Source organism: Diadema antillarum, unplaced genomic scaffold (assembly GCF_040938485.1).
Source record: "Diadema antillarum isolate AM-2024a unplaced genomic scaffold, OU_Dant_1.0 scf00000069, whole genome shotgun sequence".
NCBI classification, from domain to species: Eukaryota; Metazoa; Echinodermata; class Echinoidea; order Diadematoida; family Diadematidae; genus Diadema; species Diadema antillarum.
In genome coordinates, this window is record NW_027270958.1 from 201,499 (window position 1) to 228,240 (window position 26,742).

The window sequence follows — 26,742 nt, forward strand, 5'->3', positions numbered from 1 at the left end:
GCTAGGTGAGATGAGGCCACTCGCTGTGTAACGTTGGCTAATGGACAAACAGATGCGTATTGAGCGCCACCATCCCTTCATCACAAACTGTGCCTGCACATGTATTTACACCATTCTCAAAATGTACACCACTGTACATGAGTACCATCGACATGCAAACACCATATCTTGCTCATGGCATTTTTTACATTCTGCATAAAGAGCACACACATATTCAAACGATGAACATTAATTGAATGTTACCCTTGGTTATACTCCAATTATGACCTCTGACCTCAAAACTCCTTGATGACCTCTTTAGGAGAAGGCATGTTTGGCTGACACTTTCCAAGTGTTCCATTCCAACATTCCAGTCTATGCTTTCTGGTCGCAAGGTCAAAGTCTGCCAAGGGAATTACGCTGACTTGTTCACATCACACCATAGTCCTGTTTGAAGAATGAAAAATGCGGCTCCAGTCCAAGAGTTCTTCCATGTGCCAGCACACCTACTTCTGATTTCAAGACTGACCGCTTTGCCAGTTCGAGAAACGTCACCATCACTTCAACTTTCATCCCTGCGAATGTGATGGAGTTTGAAGGAGGGTACTGGTACGACGCACAGTATGAATGTTTAATGTTCTATGTTTCCATCAGAGAGAAATTGAGCAAGTTGTCCACGAAAAGCTGGAGTAAGAAGATCACCGCTGTCAGTCTGTCCTCCTCGATGCCTGCATCATCCGGCCCTCTGTTGCTATGGTTACCTTGCATTCTCTGCATGATGCCTAAGTAATGGAGTCATCCATCATTCAATGGGTGTCTGGATGACTCGTCACTTATTATGTTATGTAAGCTTTCAATGAGGAACACATCAACAGAGGAATACATCATGCAAGAATGAATTTGTTCTGGCATCCGATGCCTTCTCTTAGAAAGAAAACCTCTTCAAGGCATCGGGCATACCCACACTCCTTGAACAAAATCATCAATTCCTAATGATGACTTTGTATACATCACACACAAGGTAGCAAATAAAGCAATATACTGTGACACACAGCACACTACTCTTTGGTGTTTACAGCCATGGGTACTTTACACAAATCTACCCAACCAGGGCGTGCAGATTTTAACATTTTCAACAATGGCATTTTGACGTTAATTTTGTTACAGATCACAATCATGGTGCAAGAGGCTGGCATGAAAACATTTGATGTACAAACACTCAAGTGCTTCTAGTTCAGCTTGTAGAGATGATGAGATGATGGACACTTATCACACAGCTGCAAGATAGCCCCGTTAGACCAGAATTCAGCTGATACAGAGGTTAAGCTTCCAGTGGACACTCCTCACCACTGCCTTCTGATAAAACAGGATCTGGTCACCGAAGGGCGCTGCTCTATCTTCATCCTCATATCACCATGACGTTTATGTGCGCCAAGTCAATCAAATGCCTGGTGGAGGAAACAAAAACATTAACAGAAATCCCACAGATGAGCAGAAGATAGATGTACTGTATCAGTCCTGCCATTTGAACAGAAAAGAATCTCCTTGACTTGACATTTTTATCAATTCATTTTCTTTTTGTCAAGGGTACAACATTCAACATTGGCACAAGCTTCCTCGAAATGTCAACATTATCAAGCTGACTAAAAAAGGAAAGTTATAACCATTTCGATGTATGTAAATCAATGAGTGATGAACATGTCAATACAGCAACCTTGGTCATGTGACTCTACTCCATGTATATAAAAACAGCCCATATGCATTTTGTGCTTTGAAAATGACTAATTTAATCTTCCATTATCCTTCATAATTGAATTGAATTGAATAAACTACTCTACAACCATCATACCCTTAAAACATTCCATACAATAAGTATTTCTTTCTTTAAAGTTCATTAGAAACAAGGGTTTTAAATCTCTCTCAATCAATTTGAAAACATACATGCATACACCCACAAACACATAAACATAATCAAATAAAATATTACCTGTGGAACTTCTGTTGGAACATCTGTGCATGTTGTGGGTTGGTGAAAGTAGCAATGGCCTTCCGTTGCTGTCCCATGAATTGCAGGTTCTTCACAAGATGAGGGTGAAAGTACAACAACAACAAATGCACCATGTCAACTTTTAACAAAAGAGGTCTATGTAAATGTAAATAATATAGTATGACTTAAACCATTTGACTGCAGTCCATGACAAAATAATTGCCTCTGTCTCAATCTCTATGTTCGCACGCCATTCCTTATTTTACGTTTAGGTCAAAAATTTAACTCTCAATGATTAGCTGTAGTTTAGCACTGTGTGGACGCACTTGAAAGTTAGCACTTAGAAGTTTAGTTGATGATTAGAACTACAAGACATCTTAGGGTTTACGCTGTTTCCATGAGCCATGGGGGGGGGGGGGGGGGTCCCACTTGTTGTTTTGCTCCGTGTGGATACAATAATCAATGAGCTTGTGAGTTAGCTTGAACCTCATTTCTTGTTTGCTTCCTAGTCAAGCTCCAGCTGTGCTACTTCGTCAAGCGAGATACGCTCGGAAGTTGTATCTTAAAGTGTAGGTGCACATGTGAACTTGCATTGTGCATTCACAAGTGGAGCTAATCATCGACAGTTAAGTTTTCGACCTAAACTTCAAATCTGGCGACTGCGCATGAATGTAACTATTGAGGTCATCAGCTTATTACCATAACAATGTTTTGGGCTTTGAACTTTTGCACACAAAAAATTAAAGAGTCTGTTTGCATGGGGCGAGAAAATGGATTCACTGCCCCCTGGGGTACCCTAAAATACCATGAGTGGTGCAAGCCTCCAAGAATTAAATTGCCTGTCAGTGAATATGTCCATTGAAGCGTAAGGTAGTGCTGGACTCCACTCAAGATTCTTCAGCTGTGTGTGTAATAGAGATAAGTGATAAAGCTGTACACAATCTGTTACAGGGATTCCTAAATATATTTGGGTTAAGGCCAGCATTCCCACTGCATGGTACACTGTATTCCCATGCTACCAGCACACTCACCTTGATTGGACCGACAGAATGAAGCATGTGATTGATGTTCTCCTTGGTGGTGGATGCTGCTAGACCAGTGATGGCCACCGAGACACATCCTCCTCCTCCGCCTCCTCCTCTTCCCCCCCTTCCTCCTCCTCTTCCACCTCCTCTCCCTCCTCTTCCTCTTCCTCCTCCCATGGGATGGGAGCCAGGAGGTATTATCGTTCTCTGCTTGCCTCTGGTGGGAGGCGGTCCGCCACCGGAGCCTTGAAAGCTGTGGAGCAAGAAGATCATTTCCAGCCATGACTTGGCTCATACCTATCAGGCTTACTAGTTTTACTAGTGTTATTATCTAAAGAAGGAGAAAATTTCCCATAGACTTGGTGATTACATGAAGCCACCTTTTTTCACTTTCTCCCCAAAAACCCACAAAGAAAGTCAACCATACTGAAGCCCAAAGCTAATCACTATTTAGTGATGCAACACACGTTCATTTCATTTCATTTCAGCAACTTTCCAACACTTATGTGAAGAAGCCCCAATATATTAAATGCAACACAAACACTTGATCGAAATAAGTTTTTTACTCCAATGTGTAGCGTGGGAATCACCGGGTGCTGTTTACTCAAATGTTTGTGTTTTATTTAGCCCTGATTTACAAGTGATTTTCTCAATCAGTTGCATCTTATTTTTGGACTTTCTTTTTGGGTAAGTAAAATCTATGTTTGGGCAAGTGTTCTGCAACAATTACAAAATCTGCTTGCCCGACAAGGCAAGTGGTTTTAAAAAAAAAGTTACGTAGTACCCTGACGCAATAAGGAGCACTCTTTTGAGTAACACAAGCATACTAGAAATTCTTGTATTTAGGGGTACCTGGTACTTCTTCCTTCTTTCTAAATCCTCTTGAATGTAGTATGTTTTCAAAATCACTGCAGAAAAAAAAAATCTTGAATTAAGGTGGATTGTAAAACAATTTGAAAGAATAAGTGTATTGCTAGACAGTGGGACTCACTGACTCCATCCATCCATTCACTTACAAGATATAAAGACATTTGTCAATTACTGCATTACTAATTGCACTCAATTCTAATCACAGCATTCTTACTTGATGACAGTCCTTTCAACTGGTTGCGCTGACATGTCGCCCTGATGTTGCTGCTGTTGTTGCTGCTGTTGCTGCTGCTGTTGCTGGGGAAAGGAAAGTCTGTTGTGGACTGCACCTCTGCTCCCACCCTGTCCCACCCCTCTCCCTCTACCAGGCTGCATTGCGCCCCTTCCGCCCCTCATGGGTCCACCTCTGGCATTGGACCGACCCCCTCTGCCACTCTGCACATTCCTCATATCACCGGCTCCTTGCATACCACCTGGTGGTCCGTGCATTTCACCTCGTGGTCCCTGCATTGCGCCCCTCTGTCCATGCATTGCGCCCCTCTGTCCTTGCATTGCGCCCCTCTGCATTCCTCGGCCACCTCTCTGTCCCCGCATCATGTTCCCCCGGCCCCTCATCATACTCCTCCCTCTCTGACCACCTCGGAAACCACCCCTGCCCCTCGGCCTTGCAACCATTTGCTCTCCTGGGAAAGAGTTTCCGCTTTGGTTTTGGGAATAGTCATTTTGCTGCATGAACTCTCTCTCGTCTTGTGACACCATCTCCTGGTATTGGTCCTCGTGGTGCTCGGGCCGGGGCCCATGCATGAAGTTCTGGTCGTGTTGATCCCTGTGGGGTGGGGAACCCATGAACGGACCCTCCTGTTGGTGTGGGCCCTGTGGCTGGTGCTGGAGTTGTTGATGGGGAGGGGCGGAGCCACCCTGGGGTGGCCTGACTCCGCCTCGTCCCTGAACATGCCCACGACCTCGCCCTCTCATCCTACCGCGACCACGTCCCCTGGACATCTGTGACTGACCCTGTAGAGGAAAAAGAGAGGAATATACATTTATTTTTACATCTTTTATGCCAAACAAGAAGGAGTGCATCAAATATAAATGAATTGCATGTACTGCAATATACAGATCTGTAGCAGATCATTGGATTCTGGCAATTAAAATTACGCTTGGATATCATTCTGAGGTAGAATGAAACACAACGTGCTCATCAGCATGGATTCACAAAAATCTGATCTTAACTGACTGAACTCACACATAATCTGGTATATCATAAGGGCTAAAAATTTCCTATGCCATCTGTTTCAAGTCTAGTAATGAAACAGACCAGATAATTAAATGACCATTCTTTTACCGTGATGTAACATAAAAACCCTGATACTCATCAGAGAGGATATTGAGATATAGCCCCCACCCTCTTTGAACAAAAAGCACCCCTTTACAACATGAATGGAGGCAAATTCAGTAGGAGTAGTTTACAGTCATGGGGTGGTATTCTGAAATCCTTCCTAGGAAGAAATTTCTTCCTAAGTCAGGATTTTTTCCTAAGTGGTATTCTGAAAATCTTCCCAAGTTTCTTCCCAAGTAGACTTAGGAAGAAACTTCAGAAGGGGGCGGGAATATGCAAATTTCTGACTTAGAAAGAAGTTGGTATTCTAGAATGCACTTGGGAAAGAATTTTAGGAAAATATTTAGGAAAGCTCCACCCGTCCCAAGTACGTTGTTAAGAATAGCACACTGCAAGCATCGTGATAGGCGCGCTTGTCAGTCATTGCGCGCACATGTACTTTGATGCGCGAAATGAGCGTGAGAAAGGGGACATGCCGCGCACTCCTGTATTTGACCCTACGTCATAGTAATATGCGATTGTCATTGGCTAGTTCCTTATGATACGGCATTTTGTATTGGCTCAGGAAAGGATGTGGGCGGGGATAAGGATGACCTAATTTGCATTAAGAAGTGCCTAGGAAGAAATTTCAGAATACCAATTCTGTCTTTCCTGGGCACTTCCTAAGTTTCTGACTTAGGAAGAAACTTAGGAAGATTTTCAGAATACCACCCATGGTGTATGGGTGTGTTAACCCCAACAGGGAAAGAAGGGATGCTTTGTTCTTACCCTTCCCCTGTGCATCTGGCCATGTCCTCCTCTGTTTGGGGTGGGGCTCATCATACGCTGGGAGCCCCCAAGGGTGGGGATCGGCTGCCCCTGGGGAGGGGGCTCGTGGTAGGTGTTTGGACCCTGTGGGTGGTATTCCTGGCTCGGACCAGACAGGACCTGTTTAGAAAATGAAAAGCTCAAAATAAGTAAAAAACATCTTCATTATCATGAAGCATTTCAGCTGCACAAAGCATAACCAGACTTTGTTCACAATAGCATTTTTGTTTCCTTTCTAGTTGTTTATATGCATGATCACAATTTATCTTAGTAATGTAGACATTTTCAATTGAAACTGAATCAGTTCACTTCCACACTACATCTGTTTACATGAACAGAAACACAAAGATTTGAATAACATTCATTCACAGAAAAAGGCAAAATGCATAATTTACATTCTGATTGGCAGACCATCTACTTGGTTTCATGCATTCAACTTTCAGCTCCTGGCACTTGAACGGCTTAAAATTGAGGACAGATTCACTGGAGTAATGTTAACATTTCTACGAGTCAACTAGATGTGGGTGGTTTTCACAGAAAAGAGGAGTGCACAGATATCAAAACCACTTTCACTTTCTGCTAGTAGACAGCAAGAAAGTGCGCTGTGTATGTGGGGAAGTACCATATCTCCACTTACATGATATCTGACTTCTTTCAGGAAAGAAGAAAATAACGGCTACCGTAGTCAATTTGAAAGATGCAGGAGGTGGCATTAGGGGGGGATCATTATCAACTAGAAATATCACTTAAGGTGATTAATACCCCCGCCCCGTGACGACAGTCTTACCCAAGGAATGATCTTTCCTTGATCTTCTGCCATTTAAATGCCATTACCATGGCAACGCAGCTTCCGACACGTCCGAAAAATATGTCTTGCACATCTTCCCACCAAGACTATTGTGTGTGCCACATTTCATAAGCTTTTGTCAAAAACTGAGGAAGTAGTTCAATCCACAAGATCTTTCCTTGATCTTCCACCATTAATATGCCGTTACCATGGCAACGCAGCTTCCGACACGTCCAAAAAATATGTCTTGCACATCTTCCCACCAAGACCAATGTGTGTGCCACATTTCATGAGCTTCATTCGAATACAGAGGAAGTAGTTCAATCCGCAAGATCTTTCCTTGATCTTCTGCCATTTATATGCCGTTACCATGGCAACGCAGCTTCCGACACGTCCGAAAAATATGTCTTCCACATCTTCCCACCAAGATCAAGGTGTGTGCCACATTTCATAAGCTTTGGTCAAAAAACTGAGGAAGTAGTTAAATCAGCAAGATCTTTCCTTGATCTTCTGCCATTAATATGCCGCTACCATGGCAACGTACTTTCGGGTACTGTAAAAAAATGCGTCTTGCACATCTACAGCCAAAGGCACACATCTGTACCAAGTTTCATGGAAATTGGGCAAAAACTGAGGAAGTAGTTTGCAACACAAAATTTTCCATCATTTTGGCTCATAATATGTGAGCTGTTACCATGGCAACATACTTTTTGTCACTGTCAAGAAATGTGTCATGCTGACCTATATCCTAAGACAAACATTCAATATGAATTCCATGAGAATTGGAAGAACACTGATGAAGCAGTTTTGCCATGAAGCATTTTGCCCTACATTTTACCAATAACATGCCGTTACCATGGCAACGCACTTTTTGCCACTGCGGAAATATGTGTCTTGCACATTAACATATTCAGACGAACATCTGTACCTAATTTCATAAAAATTGATCAAAAACTGTGGGAGGAGTTCACGACGCAAGATTTGTACCCATTTTTGCCCATAATATGCCGTTACCATGGCAACGTACTTTTGGGTACTGTCAAAAAATACGTCTTGCACATCTACAACCCAAGGCACACATCTGTGCCAAGTTTTATGGGAATCGGTTGAAAACTGAGGAAGTAGTTCGCGACGCAAGATTTGCAACGGACCGACCGCCCGACCGACCGCCCGACCGCCCGACCGACCGTCCGCTGATTCCTATATACCCCCTTCAAACTTCGTTTGGCGGGGGTATAAAAAGCTGATGTTCTCATTATCAAAGAAGTGAAAGTGGACCTCAAAACAGGAGGGGTACAATAGCTGTATACATCAGGGTAAAACTGCCTGACTGACCTTAACATTGCCTTGGTCTGTCCACTGCTTCGGGGGCTGGTGGTACCCGCCTCCATGGTGATGAAACGGAGGAGATCCTTCATCTACAAGGAGGAAGAGGAGGGGATGCAGGAATCTTGGATGAGTAAACCATTGTCAAGACACCGAGGAACTCTTAACCCCTTGAGGACGAGTCCGAGTATACTGGGAAATGCGTGTTGTAGCAAAATCAGTCCATCCTCAACGGATTAAGAGTGACTTTACCATTATCACAGACCTCCCAACCTTTCTGACTGAAAACTAAGGGATGATTTGGCTCATAAGTAGGAAAGGAAGAGCAGTTCCCATAGGAGTGTGTAGTAAAATTATCAAGTTAAAACTAGGAAATACCTATTGAAACAAGAGCTGGGAAGGGTCAAAATTCAGATTCTTCCCTCAAAATTCAGAATGGTTCAGAAGTCTGCTATCCTCTCTGTGATGTGATTCATCACTGACCTTGCATTTACCTGTATGAATGCCTGAAATACACGCTTGAAGAATGGCTGAAATACTCGTCCTTGCAACAACTTTTTGACTTTCTGTTTTTTGTTCTAAGCACTTGAAACATTTGACTGAAACTACTGTATACGCTATATATTTCGCGGGGGGTTTATTTTCGCGAATTTCGCGAGTCGGGAGCTAATCGCGAAATTAACAACACGCGAAAATATTACCTTCCAAAATGAATCCCTTGCCTTGATGATACGAACATTTCAGTACTAGTATACCATGTCACGGCTTACCGAACAGACCATACTGGCTAAGCTTGTTTACGCACGTCCACGTCTCCTTATGAATACTGTAGAGAGCCAATCCATTATTGCAAGGGGACCACTCGTCAGAAATCTAGCGCGATGGACTTAACCACTTCAAAATGTTGAATTCTAACTTACTAGTTCGCAGAGTTTGGCAAGTCTTTTTCATGCAGTGTATAACTAGTATCATTCTTATTTGCTAGTAAGTTGAAAATTCACACTTTCTTTACCACTTCATATTTTCTCTGGTCCCCCAATCGCGAATTTAACCACTCGCGAAAATGTGTGACAGCGGCAATTCGCGAAAATTTATGTACGCGAAAATTATAGCGTATACAGTAGCTGAAGTTTAAGTGGCAAAGTAGGACATTGGCACTGCAAAACATATATTTGAAATACCTATATTTTTCTCCAGTGAGGTTTATCAATAAATGGCAAGCATGAAAGAGAATTAAAATGATGGCATGTGATACGAGATAGATATACCGAAAGATATTCAACCTCTTTGAGGAAGGCTTATAATGCATTACATTACCATGGCAAGCATTCTGGTTCGTGTTGTATACAACTTGTTGCTGTGGTTGCTGCCACTGCTGCTGGTGCTGCTGCTGATGCTGCTGATGTTGCTGTGGCCCTTGCTGGTGAAACTGCTGGGCAGTCTGTGGCTGAGGAGGCGGCCTGATCTTCTGCTGAATGTGCCCCGACTGCTGCTGGCCAGATCCACTCCCGAGTCGCTTCTTGGGAGGGCTGGGCTTTTTGGCAGGAGGGCCCTACAAGACACAATTAAATAGAATGATTTAATACCTCCGCCAAGGAGGTTATGTTCTTGCCAGCATTGGTTTGTCTGTGTGCAAAATAACTCAAAGAGTTGTTAGAGGACTTGGATGAAACTAACAGGAAAAATTGATGACAAAAGGAACAGATGATTAAATTTTGAAAAGTGGTCCAGGAATTTTCATGCATTTTGGAAGGATTTTGGTATCTTTTGGCATATAGGGTCAATGAACTTGGGAGTTCAAGATGCATGTATTTGAGGTTTGCATACGCACACTGAAGTGTATGCTTTGCTTGCTGGCCAGGAAACTTAGGAGGTAAACACTAGGCTTCCTTATCATTAGAAAATTGGGCAATTTCCAGCATGTGTTTACTGTTGGAAATGGGCTGCTTAGCAGAGGTCAGCGCTCTCTGAGTGCTTTTTTAGTTGATCTATTTATTCAAATATCTTTTTTTTTTCATCCTTGGCAAAAAGATGGACAGACACATGGATGGATAGAAGAATTGACAGACAGAAAGGTATTTTTACTGTAATAAATAAATTGACAGATTATTGATGGATGGACAGATAAATGGACACACTGCCAAAACTGACAATATAGTCTAAATAAAAAAATATCTATAACAGATATGTGGACAGACAGGCTGATAGATACACATAAAGGTAAATTGATTAAAAACAAGAAAAAAATACATTGAGATCGATATGTGGATGCACCATACACACAGACATACTATACACTATACATATTTTCATGAGGTTTTTACTTTGGCAAATTTTGAGAGTCGCATACTGTATGTTTATTTTCGAAACAGGCAAAAATCTCAACATAAACGTGACGTGCATGTGCACATTTCTCTGTTGACTGCTGTACTCCACGATCATGAATTTAACCACTGGTAAAATTGTCAGCAAGTCCCGATTCACAAACCAAAAATTAGACTCGCTAAACACATGGAGTATAGAGCAGACTGACTATTGTTGGTTATTGTCACTTTACCTCCTGTACTTGCTGACCGCCCTGCGCAGCCAGTCTCTTCTTGAGTTCAGCCTGTTTCTGGATGGCCTGCTGCTGGCGCCGTTCCTCCTTCCGCTTCATGATTGCCTCGCGGAGCTTCTTCTGCTCATCCAGCATCACGCGTAATCTCCGCGCCTCCGCGTCCTCATCCTGGAGACGACAAACGCGCATCACTTATCATATTTCGGTCTGATGATAGTCATGGCAACATATTTTAAAATATGCCTACCACAAAAGCAACTATAGTAAGAATAACTTGTCTTAATAGAAATATGGAAAGTGCCTAGTTGACAGAAACCGATCGAGTAAAGTTTGCACATTAGGTTTGACTTTGTTTTTGAATTATTCTTCTCTGAAATCTGTGTGTGCCTATGAGTGTAAGTGTGAGTGTGTGTGAGTGTATGTGTCATGTACAGGGTGTAGATAAGGAGTCGTTTTCATGTTTAACCCTATTTCAACTGGGCTATTTGAGACCAAGTTTTTACTGGGTGGGGGTCAATTTGACCCTCCCCCCTTCAAATCTCAGCCACCGATCGCACGATTGCCGCAAAATTTTGCCTGAACATAGAGCCGGATGTAAACTACAAGATTACATGGTCATACAATGGAAAAATGTCGATTTTTTTTTTTTTAAATAAATTAATTATGCAAATTTACACATGAAATTATATTTTCACCTATAACTCCCATCAAAAAGACTGAAGGATTGCTAAATTTTTGTGTCAGAGTTCCTCAAGACACATCGAACAATTTTCTTGTAAAAAAATAGTGCAATCAAAATCAGTTTCTTTTGTTTTTTATTGTTTTGTTAATTTCTCATGTATTTTATTGTTTTTTTCGATCTTTTGTTTTCTATTTTTTTTTGGGCCAAAATTTGTTGCAGGCACTTCCTCAAGCTTATCTACATTAGAATTGATTAATTTCAATGGTTAAAAGTTGAAATAATCTAATTCATATCAATTAAACAAAAAAACACAATTTGCATTGGATTTGCACACGAAATCATGAATTTGAGCTGTTTTCAGGTTGACATGCATATGCAAAACATTGCGTAACTTCAGAACGGTGTACCCGGACGTCGCAAATTTGGTCTCAAAATATGCAGGAGACTTCAATGGAAAAAGTCATGAAATGATGCGGCAAAATCTTTGCGCGTTGCGGAATTGTGGCGCGAAATGTCGAGGGGGGGGGGGGGGGTCAATTTGACCAGCCCAGTTAAAATAGGGTTAACCCGTTGAAGACGAGTCCTGATAATATTCGGGCAGGTGTCTGTGGGAAATGTGTGTTATAGCAAAATCAGTCCGTCCACAATGGTTTAACAGCTAAAGCTAGCCTCACCATGTCTTTATTTGACTGCCTATTTTCAAAATAATTATAATAGCAAAGCATCTCAATCCATAGGTTCACCTTGGGGTGATGATGATGATTACTGCTGAAGACAAGCCTGCATGGTATTACGCACACTACATTGTCTCTTCATACCTCTCTTTCTGACTGAATTCCCCTTGGATTCGTGACATATCAACCCAATTTTTGCTGGACTAAGTTCTGATTTCTGTGAGGTTAATCAAAGATTGCACTTTTACTCATAGCCAACACATGCAATGCTTTTATGCAATGTGTTTTATTCTACGGACACTAAAAACTGTCAGTAAAGGAGTCAACTCATAGCCATTTACTTGAATATCAATAAAACACAAGGGGAAGCGTATTAGCATTATTGGCACAATGGCCTGATAGCGATCAAAGTGAAATCTTATACAGTGGTTTACTTTTTTACTCTGTGGCAAATTGTCTGAACAAGTCTGGCCACATACAATTTGCAAATGTAAAAAAAAAATTGCTAAAAAGGATGTTTTTGATATTCTCTATTTGAACGAAAATGGGGGAAATGTGTAAAGGTCATATTTTCATTCTTTTTAACCTTTGAATCGGTGGACTTGGATGCAGCAGCTGTCTTGCTGGAAATGACCTGGCGGAGGTCACCAGTGGCCTTCTTGGCTGCTTGCTCGATCAGCTGACTTGGGGGTGCTACAGGTTTCTGGGGTACCTGAGGTCTGCTAGGATACCGTGTGCAGTAAGAAGAGCAAAGGCTTCTATGACAACAGGTCATGATTGAAGTACTTGACTGTGTAATACGTCCACATAATAATAGTTCACACTTGAACAAAAAGAAATACACTGCTTGACAAAGTGCTTTCTATTTCACACACAGGATAACACAAGGATTCATCAAACTGAAAAATAAATCAAATTAAGAATACCTTATCAGATATGACATCGTAGTTGCAGAAAATAAGAAGACAGTCACATCAAATTTTCTTTTCAACATCAAACACAAGATGAAAGATGAAAGTGGTTCCATAACTTTTCCAACACAAAGGAAGAGATACTTTGGAAAAATAATTCATTCAAGCTTTAATGTTACTCAAATTGACTTTAAATCAACGAACTGTAATAAACACGATAATGTTCTTTTAAAATGTCATATTTTGAAAGCAATGAATATGTCTTCTATGAGTACCTCACAGGTAAACAGTTTTCTTCATTTATAAACAAAAAATTCCACTACACACTACAATATCTTCTCCATCAATCTTTTGACTTTGGGAGCAAGAATCAGATAAAGAAACCAACTCAAAGTCTGTCACTGCAAATAAAAACAACATAAGTTTTAGAGAAACCAGCAGATGCCAATTCAGACATACCTCTGTTGTTGTGGTGTTCCCTGTCGCTGAGGAGTTGGTGCACGCTGCCTCTGTTGTACGCCAGTGGGATGTTGTTGCTGAGGTTGCATAGGCCTCGGGCCTCTGGAGAAGGGGTAACCACACAGAACAAAATGCACAAATTTGATTCTTGCCCAATCTACTCTATTCTTGGAACCACACATATACTAGATGGACAAATTTAATAGGATTTCTCATGCACTCATGAAGTCCGTAGCAACAAACCAACAGTCTTGCTTGCCCAAAGGGAAATTGTCATAAGGTACATCAGTGTCAATTTCATGGGCTCCTCTTATTTGGAGATTTTCCACCATGAGAGTATGCTCAATCCTACTCACACAACTCTCTTTCTCTACTCCTTTCCTAACACAAACACACACACATAAACACGTACATAAACACATACATAAACATGTATACATAACACACACAAGCAACATAGTGTACATACATACACATACACATACACATAATTATACATACACATACACAAACACATGCATACACACATACACAAACACACAATCTATAAATCACAATCAGTATGAAAACCTCACAGAATATTGCCCTGCTAAATGACTGGTTACAACCACACAGGTCTACCAACATGAACACTGTAGCCAATCACTGCATTGAGCTAATATCTCACCTCATTTGCTGGGAAGGGTGTTGGGGTCTCGGCTGTTGAGGTCTTGGATGACCGAATCCTCCCAGCCCCGCCTGACCGGGGCTGGCTCCATCAAACGGCCTTCCCTGCTGCTGGTGCTGCTGCTGTGGGGGCTGCTGCTGCTGCTGAGGTGGAGGAAACTGCTGCCCCTGCTGGTTGGGCCCGCCGGCAGGGGGTGGGAACCGCTGTCCCTGGGAATGGGGTGGAGCTGGTCCCCGGAACTGGTGGGGTGGCTGTTGTTTGGGAGAATGTTAAGATTAGACCATGAGCTTTGCAGTTCACCAGATCTATCCTCAAATCAAATAGGTGAAATGCTTTAAGGTGCTTCAACCATCTACTTAGCACTTCATCATAGCTTAATAACAAGTGTGACCTTATTAATACAAGTACTCTTAAATTTCTACAGGGAATGGCAATCTTATCCCTTTGTAACCACAAAAGTCAGATATCTAAAAAACTGCAAAAAAATAAAAAATAAAAAATAGCAAGTGGTTAAACTCATGATAGTGGAGTACATCTATGGTTGGAGAAATCCCACTCATGTCAGGCTCAGAGATATTTTCGCTTGTTGCCAAATTCGCGAATAGCACCCGACTTGTGAAATTCCTGAAAGGGAAAACCCTGCAAAATAAGTGGTGTATAATATGGTATCATAGCAAGATGGAGTAGGTAATCTGAAAGTGGCTCTAATAATTCTTATCATCATTACCTGCTCCTGATGGGGGAAAGGTTGCCTCGGAGGAGGTCCTCCTCCCTGGTGCTGGTGTTGGTGTTGGTGCTGCGGGTGAGGATGAGGTGGGGCTGCACCTCTGGGGGGCTGGTGGTGCTGATGATGCCCAAGCTGATGGGGTGGAGCATTGTGAGCTGCTGCTGGAGCTGTGTAGATTGGACCTGAGGAAAGAAGTATTTTCATTCTCAATTTTATTGTGTATTTCTTTGCTAGTAAGGTCTTTCTGCTCATTAGAGGAGACCACCAAAAGCACGCCATCCAAAAGGATTCTTCTCATTTGCAACAAATTTGTGCACTGAACTGGAGTAATGCTTGCCTTTCATTTTCAGTCTTAGATGTATGCCAATTATGAATGGACATTTCTTTTATACAAATGATGCACAGGATTCGCCTCGTGCATGTTTCACAATTGTAAATACCCTCGAGTGCACTACGCCTACACTAACGCCACGAAATAATCCTGTGCATCATTTGTTTTATAAAATGGGTCGAAAATTCGAAAACTAACATCATTTTTCAGCGTTTTTCACGTACCTTTGTGGGTCAAGACGTCCGAAGATGTTCGTCCCAAACTTTTACGCACGTCGCACTCGCGGAAGTCCCGCACATACAGTATAAGTATAATGGGGGGTTGGGTTTCCGGACACCCGCATGAAAACTTACTTATTTTACATAGAATATGCACCCTTTACCTTAAAGACTTGATATAGACTCCTCATATAGGCCTACTAGACAACATACTCTGAAAACGGCGTGAGAATTAACCTGCTAAATCGTTGGATTTGCTCTTCAAAGTGACTCCATGTACGCATCCGGTCCCATAACGCTTGGTCTACTGTACTGTACAAAGTGTACGTATAGTACAGTATACGTACGTACGCCACATATGTTATGCACAAGGGAAGACAGGCCGGCCGGCCGGCAGCCCGAACTAGAAGTTGTTTACAGGATTGACAGCGCGTACGCGTATGCATGCAATTCATCAAAGGAGCCGCCGCGCGCACAGACGATCGGCAATCTACCATAGGATTACAGGCAGTGCAGTTGTACTGAAGTAAAGGAAGGAGGTGTGTCTCATTTCAGCGCTTCCTATTGGCTACATTCTTGAACCCATTTTATAATATCAAATATCATATTTACAGCATGTATAACAACCAACTGCATGACATCCAAATAGCCTTTTCTAAACATATGCATTTGGTTTTAACAGTGACTGCAAATTGAAAATACATGGGATCCCAGAACTTCAGAAGCTCTTCAAAACCATGAGTATGTGTCTGTTTGTTCGATCTATACAATTCCCCACATAATTTGACATCATATGTGCCAGAGTTACGTCATTTACCAGTGTGTTTTGTTTTATTTTGCTGTTATTCTAAACACGGATCATTTCATTCTTAGAACCTCAATTCATAGTCTTGGCCATGAACGAGTAATATGTGATCCTGCACCTCAAAACAAACAAAAAGTCGCCAGACATGAATTTTTAGTTAAGACCATATTCTGAAAGAGCAGACTTTAAGTTTTAAAATGATGTATAACTCCAATGAAATGGACTCTCCTAACCTATCTAAATATTGGAAAGAAAGCACAAACTCAGGAAAAGTATGAACCGAGAAAAGAGGCTCTGAAGTACAGTGTCTATTCAAGCGCTTAATCTTTACCAAACCGTGCTGGCTGTGCGATGAATGGGACAAAAAACAGGAAGTAAACCACCAGAGTAACAACAATGAAGGGATTATCAGATTAAACTGAAATTAAGCATGCCTCATTATATTCTGGCCATAATGAATGCCAACCTTGAAAGCAGTAGCACTATCCTTTCAAAAGTTGAAATTGAAGAGTGTGGACAAGGTTTTTTCAGAAATGAAAAAGGAATTCTAAAGACACACCTAATTTCACTATTCTCCAAAAATGTTCGAGATAAACTGCTAAAAAACACACTTTTCCTGCCCGTTTTATGATACCAAATTTTGACATAATGTAAAAGAAGACCCGCTCTTTCAGAAAATATGAAAAAGTCAAGTTTGGCTAGGTTGACCCATTTCACCTATTTTCAGTCCTCACGCAAAATCAGTGTGTGCGACTTTATGTTCGTTTTGAGGTGCACGGTCACATATGATCTACTACTATCGTCCATGTCCATCACAAGTGACTTGCCTTGCTGGTTCTGTGGCTGGTTGCCCCATGTCCCCTGGGATGACGACTTCTGTGCCTGAGAGTGGGGATGCACCCACCCGGGGCCTGATGAGGGTGGGGGACCGCTATGAGACAGGGCTGGCTGCTGGGACGGGTGGACCTGGGCATGGGGTTGGGGCTGGGTGTGAGACCAAGTCTGATTGGTCTGTGGCTCCTGGGAAATCCACAGAGGTACAACAGGATAATAGATACATCAAGAAATTAGGGTGCTATGGTATCTTCTCTGAATGGAACAATACAGCTAAAATTAAAATGCATTGGAAAGACTACAATTGAAAGTTTCATGCATGTGAAAATTTCTGGCTTCACAGCACTTTTGATTGTCTGTGCCATAAGTTCGCTATGTTATGATATATTTTATATGTTTGCATTCTAATATCATAGTAAGTACTGTTTATAGTATGTTTGTATTATCAGCATCACATATCAATGAGTAAAAGTACAATGGTATATTGATGAATTTAATATGAATGTATTCTACTGGTATAACATATTGGTGCTGTTGTTGTTTTCATTCCAGTGTTCCACGTCTTACAAGCTTGGCTTTTTAGTGGAACACAGTTTTCCGTCGTTATGATTACTTACTGTTTTGTTACCGTGTCAAAGTGTGCATTTTTTCTTTTTCATAATATCATTCATGCATATACTTTATATCGTATTCAAAGAAACTGTCCTTATCAGATGAATGAAAGACAAACCGAAAACTTGTACCGCTTTAAATCATGTTTTCTTTTTCTTCTTTGATGATGGAATAAATAAATCATTGATTGATTGATTGATTGATTTCATAAGCTACCTGGTAAGGCTGCTGTCTGTGTGGAACGCTCTGCAGATGAGTATTCTGTTGCTGCTGCCCTGGACCCGACTGCGGGGGCGCTCCAGCTGAATTCAATGGATCATGAAATCAAATTTCATTATCATCAGCTGATTTACCAAATTATGGACATGCAACAGCACTTCAAGTTTAAATCTTCAAAGTTAGGATATAAGATGTCTCATTAGTACTAAATACATTTCACATTTCTTTCATGCTTACTTCAAGGCTTTTAGACAACTGGTACACATAATTCATATAATCTTGCTTGTGACGTCCCAAATGTACAATGTATGAATGATCACCACCTTAGAACAGTTTCAGTTTAAAGATTGAGAAGGCTCCCACGGATATCAATCAAATAATCAATACCGAAGATGATATCAAAGTCAAACTTTCGATCAAACAATGATCTGGATGCACACGTTGGCTTCTTCCATGGTGTTCATGCGAAATAAGATAGCTCTCACATCCAATTAATTATCATCTTGTAAAGTAATGATAGGAGTTGACTGAGAAAACTTACAGATGAGTCAGTGCCAATGGTAAGGCATCACAGGTAGCAATATTCAAGGAAAGTGTTAAAAAAAAGTGTGACATGCTTTCAGAGCCTCCCTACAAGAGGTGACTTAGACTGGCCCAAAATTTAGTCTGAAGTTGATCTGACACACTATATCATCTTCACATGAATTTTATGAGTACTTGTGGGGATCTTACTGAAAGATCTTTTCCTCCAGCAAAATGCATGTTGCCTATGGTTACAGGTTAACAATTCAGTAAGGAAAGCTTTGTCAAACGTGCAGATGGCCAGAAATATCGATGTCAAGATGTCCACTTACAAGACTGAGGTGGCACTTGCACTTTGCCTTTGAAGTGCGGATTGATGTGGATTTTCTTTGGCAACTGGGAAGCTGACGATGATGTGGGCTGCTTGGTGGCAGGTTGCTGCTGTTGTGGCTGTGGTTGCTGTGGTGGTTGCTGTGGTGGTTGCTGCTGGTGTTGTTGGGGTAGTTGGGGTTGCTGCTGTTGAGGTTGCTGCTGTTGAGGTTGCTGTTGTTGATGGTGTTGCTGTTGAGGTTGGTGTTGGTGTTGATGCTGATGCTGTTGTTGCTGATGATGTGGAGGCTGCTGCTGATGTGGTTGGTTTTGTTGTTGCTGTTGTTGCTGGGGTGGCCCGTCTGGAAAAGGCGGGCGTGAGCCTGGTCCCTGGAGCTGCAGTACTGGCTGGTGTTGCATGAGATGTGGCCTTTGTGGGCGGAGTAACTGTTGCAGTGGTGGCCTACCACCCCACATGGGCCCCGCTCGACCCATCATCAGCTCGGGCTGCTGCCCAAATGGGGGCCTCATGCCAGGATGGCCTAGAATGGGGATCACACCACCGGGTCCCATCTGGAGTTGGGGGTGAGGTGGACGCATCATGAGGGGCAACCCTCTCGGTCCTGCCATTTCACCTCCAAAACCACCCCTACCCCGCCCCCTGCCCCTCCAACCACGACCCCTCTGGTTCCTTCCATGGCGCCTCTGTCTCTCCTCCTCCTTCTTTTTTTCAAATGCCTCAATCTGTTGCTGTGCTTCCTCAGATATCTCTGTGGACACAAAACCAATGTGTGAGTCACATGAACGCTTACACTGTACTACACATGAGATAAATGAACCACTAAAGATAATCATGGCGTATGATGAGTGATAAGCCAACCGCTTTAGACTGATGTTGAGCTTATATCAACATGCAAAAGCAAAAATCAATAACTGAACCACGCATGAGAACTACTTAGCTTTCTTTAGCAATTTCCTAGTAGACAATACAGGTGCCTACACATTAATGAATATGCTTGCACTTAAAAAAAACAAAAAAACAACAACTGACAAACCCCTTCACAGCTGTCTACTATACAGATTAAAAAGACCCTCATGCACAATATCATTATAAGGCAAAAATCATACTTTACTTAAAAAATGGAAATCTTACCACAAGCATATCAATTTGAATTTCAGAAAAACAAAAAAGCATGTTCAATTGAAACAAACATTTTCTTACTCAATAAAGAAATACAAAAACTCAAAGAAAGATACTAGCTGGCAGCTCCGGCCTCGAAGTCCCCATCATTCTCATCAATAGCGAGCTTTAGAGTGTAGATCTAAGATGATAATGTTTACGATGCGCCTCCTCCTGGGATGAAAAATGGGAGCAGCTGTTTGCTCATGTGCAAAACATCATATCGTAAACACAAGCATCACAGATCAGGTTAGAATTATACAAATGCATAAAAACCTCATCACACCTCTCTATAATTGACTTCCAGTCAAAAAAAAAAACCAAATGATCATCTCAGCTATAGAACAATACCTAGGGTGTCTGGGATGTTCCTTGTGCGCGTGCTCTTTAAGGACACCACGGCCGACTGTCTCTCCGATCGAAAGCGACCCCTCCTGTCTTCGTCGCCCGCCGTCTCCTCCTCACTCTCGCTAGAGTCCTCCGTTTCCTTGGCGACCTAGATGGGGAAGAAGTAGCATGGCAGGGTATTATTGTCCGTGCGCAGTTTGAGATAAGTACCAAAACATGTGATGAAGTTCCATTTCTGAGATAGTCATGAAGGATTACCACATGATACATAATATGCTGATGTTGGGTAATAGATATATCATTTTATGTCCTGTAGTATTAGTGAATGAATGAATTCAACACATTTGCGTAAAAACATGTATCTGGATAATGCACATATCCCTCTTAGTACACTTTTTTAAAATATAAACTTCAGCAGTGTTAGATGTGCTGCACAACCCTGTCCCACACAATAAAGGATTTTAAAGTATTGTACTGTACATTAATACGAATTTATTCCCAATAGAATCTCATTTTAAAAAGAGACAGTTACCAGTACATAAAACACAAGATCAGCCTAATGTTGACGTGGTCCTTCAAAATCAATACCAAGTAAACTTTCCTTTAAGCTTTCTCACACACGATTTACATTTTGTCACAATAACTACAGTGAAATCTAGTTACAGAAAGAGCAACGTACAGCTGTACCTGTCATCAACTGATACACCATATCAACACTTTGTGGGTCATACCCTACTTACACCTCTGTAGCAGCATTTGAAATCAATTTCACACCGCATGATACGAGCCATATAATGTGCAAATGAGTAGTTCATCATTAGATTCGCCTTATGCTACAATGTTGTACCTTATCACACAAATTACAAGATATATATTCTCCTGGTATTGGCTAAGACAAAGTCTAGTACTGTAAAAGTAGTTTCTTTCACATACAGCTACTTTCATTAGTGGAAAAATGAGCAAAGAAAATGGGATTCCAACGGGATCCATCCCGATGGAATCCCATTTTCTGTGCTCATTTTTCCACTAATCACTCCCAAACTATATTCGTTCTGGTCAGTTTATTCTGTCTTCATTTGTTACAGATACTCTTGGTGGTTTCCATCGGTGCTGACTTTGTCGTATGTGTCTAAATTTGCGGTCGGCAAAATCTGTGAATTCACAGTCGGCAAAAACTTTTTTATTTTGCACATGAAAACCCAAACAATAATCCAATTATTCTTTTATTTATTTAACAGAAATTTAAATTAAATGCAGGCGTACCTGAAATCCCGTCTCTCGAGTACTTTATAGTTTATAACGTGCTTGTACACACATTGCGTGGTACTGCTGTGTGTGTGTTGACCATCAATACACTCAATGCACGGAATCTTCGTGTGTGCATGTGCGCAACAGCGTTGTAACAAGCGGCAAGTTCAAAACATTTCCTTGTGTGGTTAATTCTGTGCAACTTTTCAAAACATTTTCGCGTGATGTTAAATTCGCGGTTCAACCTCAAAGCGCGAAAATAAAACCACCGCGAAAGAAACCACTTTTACAGTAATGGGTATACAATGTCTACCTCTGGTTCGTTTTCTGGCTCTTCGTCATCATCCTCTTCAACTTCCTTGGCTGCTGCAGCTTTGGCGCTGTCCTTGGGCGTGTCCTCATCCGTCGGGGTGATCATTTTTGGCTGGTCCAGCTTTGCGGTGGAGAATGGTGTCGACACTGAGCCACCTGCATCTCCCTCCGATGCCCCTGGTAGGTTCTCGCCCGTTGTGTCAAAGTCTTCCACCAAGCTGTCATCGGGTATATCGAGGTCTAGTACGTCGGTTGAATTGTCAAAGAGCTCCAAGCCCTCTGCTGCTTCGGCATTCTCTTCTTCGCCAAGTCTGGAGTACAGATCATCATTCATAAGAAATATACCGGTAACTGTTCAATAAAGCTACAGGCTATATACACAGTTACATTACCTAAGATAATTTGAACCTTTGTGAAATTTTAGCCGAAGAAAAATACTGGAGATATAAACTGGTTTTCAAAAATGTTGTCTGATTTATAATGACAAAGATAATGGAGTCTGCTCTCAAACTATTTTTTGCAAAGATTCACAATGAATGATAGTTTTTAAACAATGTATTCATGATTTATAGAGATGCTTATGACTGTGAATTTTTACTTTCTGTCAGTCCATTATATGCTTTTACAGGAATAATATCAAGACTGGGTTCCTGAGGATATTTAATCATAATGTATGCTATACTACAAAGGGGTGTAAAAGGTAACAACTGTGTACCAACACCAATACTCATTTATTCCAATTAGGAACGGGCACAGCAAAAGCTCATCATCTCCATGACGGCTGAATATTGGTCCCAACTCTTTTCTTAATGTCAACTCTAAATGCTTACAATAAAAAAATAGTTACAACCACGAGACTGCTAAAGCTAAGCAATTAGCATCAGCAATAGCTAAACATTTTCCTGTTTTCTGAAGTTTACTGCCTACATAGAGAATGGAGTATTCATAATTCACTGCCGACAAAAAAAAAAACGAGTTCTGGTATGCGAGGTTATATGAAGAAATGGTTTAGGTGTGACTGCCGTCAATGCAAAAAACAGGTGTAAAGTTGAAGGAAACAAACTTACCCCTCCTGTGCCTCTTCCTCTCCTCCATGCTCCTCCTCTTCATGCCATTCTTCCGTCTCCGCCCCTTCTCGCCAACCCTCTTCCCCCTCTCCACCGTCCCACCCCTCCTGCTCCTCCTCTCCAGCTGCCTCACCCTCCCATTCTCCTCCACCTTCACCATACTCCTCGCCCTCTCCTCCCCCTTCGTACCCCTCCTCCGCATATCCCTCCTCCCCTCCTTCGTACTCCTCGTTGCCTTGGTATTCCTCTCCTTCCAAATACTCTCCCTCCGCGGCGTACCCTTCTTCAAGTTCCGCGTACTCCTCCCCAGCTCTCCGCCCCCTTCCTCCGCCTCCAACAGCTCCCCATCTTGACCCTCCTGGTAGGCTTCCCCCTCCAGACCCGCCTCATCTCCCAATCCGTACTGCTGCTCATCGTAGTGCTCCTCTCCATCACTTATGCCTAAGAGGGCGTCCTCATCAAGCTCTTCCTCTTCCTCAGCAATGTCTTTGACCTATGGTAGAATTTGCGAAACAAGTCAATCAGACAATGAAAGTTTCACGACTATGAATCCTAGCTACCTGTAGTTTTTATTACCCCAGTCACTGAATACATTATTTCCAAACAGCACTCATCGTGCTCATTCTCCACTCTGTGGGGAGCATTCCAGCCAGTCGCCATTTTACATGTGCACACATGCTGATCAACCATCATAAACATTCTCATCCTACCCAGTACCCATTTATACTCCTGCGTGGAGAGCAGCAATGTGGACATGTGGACAAAGTGCCTTGCAGAAGAGCAAATGTGCCAGGCTTCTCATAGGCCAAAACACATATCACACTCGTGTGATTCATAGACGAGCACTCTTATCCACTCGGCCACGACACCTCCAGATGCAGCATGCAACGCTAAATCAGTGGCAGTTGTCACCACAAAGCAAACTTGATATATGAAATATAACCCTCCTCCCCCCCCCCCCAAATAAACAAACAAACAAAAATACCTTTTTGGTCGGACTCTCCTCCTGTAAGAGCTCATCATCATTGTCCCATGAGGCATCCTCAGACCGTCTTTTCCTACTCCCTTCCGCCATGGCTGGGAGACTGGTTCTGGGCTGGCTCACTACACTGTCTCTTCATTCACACTGCAAATCAAGAAGGTGACACAATTCACAATTGGTTTGAAACTGTCTGGGTAAGACTTGAAAATGGCATCCATATTTACAGTTGAACCTCTCTTATCCGGCCTCCCTTTATCCGGATCTCTCTATTATACGGACGCAATCTCGCCGTGATTTTTTTTAAATAATTACCTGAGGAAAGGGGGACTCCCAACTCCTTGAGAACTCCTACACAAACACACATGAATTACATATTACTTCCAACATGAATAACATACATTACATCAAATTTCCTTCCAAATTGCTTACCTTCAGACATTTTAACATCCCCAAACATCCCCAAATGTAACAATGAAAAGGTTGCAGTATACACATTACTGCATGTGGTACTACAATGGGCTACATCAGTACATACGTGTATGCGTATGTACATGTATAAAGCATCGAGTCTCCCGTATCCGGCCAAATCCCTTATCCGGATGAGCCCCTGTCCCGACTTGTCCGGATACGAGAGGTTCAACTGTAGTTGCATACTTTAAATTACTTTTGTGACCAATTAAGTGTCATTTTACATAGGACAATTGCCAATCGTGGGGGTCAAGGGGCAATGTTGAGTTGCATTTGTGTAATCTCGCAAAATTATGAAAATATGGATATTCTAGTTCACAGAATGGTAACCCTTACATGTAGGACCTATGCTTACATTTCAGCATCTCCATGATGATGTTACTCTAGCTGTACACTGTAAATGATTACATTACTGTAAAAAAAACATTGTACCAGAACTGCATACTAGATGCTTAAACAGAAATTGCACACAGCCCCATAAGCTTATCTAAAAATAAAAACAAAAACAAAAATGCATGTTCATTTGATAATGATACCATTACATATTATTAGCCCCAGCCCGCGATGCTGTACCCTGGCTCTGTACATTGTACCCGTGTTTTGTTTGATGGGCGCTCTGCATCGGTTGATTAAAACTCGATTTTTGAAAAAAAAGACAGATAGGATTTTTTCTTCTTTTCATCATGGATAGTGGACATGTGTGTGTAACAAAAAATCATCATGCAAAGTTGCGACAATTTATACGTCAGCACAGATGTGAGATGAATAGAAGTGAATAGGGGGCCTCATGAGGCGTTCCCCCACGGGCCTCATGAGGCGTGGGGGCAGTCCTCATGAGGCGTGGGGGCGGTCCTCATGAGGCGGGGCAGTCCTCGTACGCGGGAGCGGTCCTCATGAGCGGGTTTCCCGGACTGAGATCTACAGAGGCTAGACTATTTCATACATCATAGTCATACATGAATTCTCAGACTCGGAGAGTAGAGTTTCTAAAGCAACAAAATAAAATATCTAAAATTCGCAAAAGAAAAAAAAATCCAGCTGTGGTATGGTAGATCTAACGATTAGACTCTAACGTTAGTCTAAAGATAGATCTAATGTTAATTGCAATTGCAATTGGTATTCCATGCCTAATCAATGATACTGCCCTGTGCCTGGCATGGCGCTGGCTGCATTGCACTGGCACTGCACTGCCACCACACCACACTGGCACTGGCACTGCCCTGGCCTGGCACCCACGCAACTGGCAGAACTGGATCGCCTGAGCACAACTCAAGTCTGCCTTGCCTTTGCCGTCCTTTTTCCACAAAATTAAAGCCATTATCACGGCAAATAGATATTTTCTACGTGTAAAGTTTCGTAATATTGCCATTAGGCCTACGTAATCTATGCATAAGTCAAGGATCGAAATACGAAGTCTCTCGTGCAATGATGCACGGGGTCGAGTCCGGTTTCTTCACCTTCGGCTTTCAATTCAACCTACCGCATTGACAGACGTGTGTTTGCGCGTTTGGAGCTCGAGGTCTGGGAGGCCGAAAACCCGTTTCGAAGTCAGGTACCAAGCGTCTCCGATCCGGTTTAGTCAAGTAAATTTACTTATACAGGCACTCAACAACTTAGTCCCTAAATAGACAAGACAAAGAATATTCTAATGATGACCTAAGAAATAAATTTGTAGAGACATCTTGTTTCTGAAGAAGAACAAGTGTTTAGCTTCCCTTGATCACGCCATTTTCCGTGCCGATGAGTGAGAGCGGTATGGTGTCTTTTAGTCGAAAACAAAACAAAACGAAAAACTAAAAACTAAAAAAAAAAAAAAAAAAAAAAAAAAAACACGATGAATGACACGCTGTAGCCACCTCTGAAGTTTTACCTTTAAAGTGCACGTGTTTCTTTGAATAGTTAGTCATTAGCATTATTTTTTTTTTCCTTTTCGCCCGAAATGCATCTTTCTCGATGAAGAATCAATCAGATTCCATTAGTATGTTAATTGAATCAGTGAATGTAGAAAATTGATATTGAAACACTCCGTGAAAGCTAGTGCAAGGAAACTCTCTCAACAAGCAATCCGTTCAAGAGTTGTGCATTTCGAAAGTTTTAGAAAATTCCGTTATGCTGCTCATTCTAGACGGAAGATTTGCAGTGACTTGTGAGTGATGTCACAACAGCAATAATAACGTAAACAGAATTTCACAAATTTTCGTTTTTCTATAGGACACCGCAACCTCTTCAACAACTTACCTTCATGTCTAATGTCAATGGCAACTTTTGTGAAATATTCTTTACTTTTTTTACTTCACTCTTGCATACCATTCCTTATGAAATATAAGATATTATCATGGGTGTATGCAAGGGGGGGTCGGGAGGGTCGTACGACCCCCCCAAATTTTCAAGAGGTCCACTTTTTGTAAAAGACATTTTTTTTTGAGGGCTTTTTACTCTATATAGGCCTACAACAGGAAAAAAAAAGTGACCAGGTGGTGTTCCAGCAAA

General features: G+C 41.9%; 1 protein-coding gene across 1 annotated transcript; it reads right to left on the minus strand.

The window, feature by feature from the left end:
• Nucleotides 1-1,314: 1,314 nt before the first annotated feature.
• LOC139716672 (uncharacterized) lies at nt 1,315-25,921 on the minus strand. Its single transcript, XM_071628202.1, has 21 exons — nt 25,733-25,921; nt 23,788-23,928; nt 23,082-23,295; nt 22,803-23,037; nt 21,737-22,046; nt 20,179-20,323; nt 18,671-19,417; nt 17,814-17,899; nt 16,979-17,171; nt 14,798-14,979; nt 14,071-14,321; nt 13,404-13,505; nt 12,620-12,752; nt 10,678-10,845; nt 9,438-9,672; nt 8,118-8,212; nt 5,969-6,070; nt 4,076-4,875; nt 2,998-3,244; nt 1,967-2,055; nt 1,315-1,427 (listed from the first exon to the last, which is right to left on the minus strand). Exons 2-21 carry the CDS (start codon nt 23,875-23,877, stop codon nt 1,385-1,387), a joined length of 4,467 nt encoding a protein of 1,488 aa, XP_071484303.1. The 5' UTR covers nt 23,878-23,928; nt 25,733-25,921; the 3' UTR covers nt 1,315-1,384.
• Between the last annotated feature and the right edge of the window lie 821 nt (nt 25,922-26,742).

Coding starts and splice junctions, on each gene's coding strand:
- LOC139716672 (XM_071628202.1), bottom strand. CDS start 23,877: ATGGCGGAAGGGAGTAGGAAAAGACGGTCTGAGGATGCCTCATGGGAC. Junction 22,047..22,802: donor GAGGAAGAGGCACAGGAGGG/GTAAGTTTGTTT, acceptor TCTGTACTCCAG/ACTTGGCGAAGAAGAGAATG. Junction 4,876..5,968: donor GCCAGATGCACAGGGGAAGG/GTAAGAACAAAG, acceptor TTTCCTCTACAG/GGTCAGTCACAGATGTCCAG.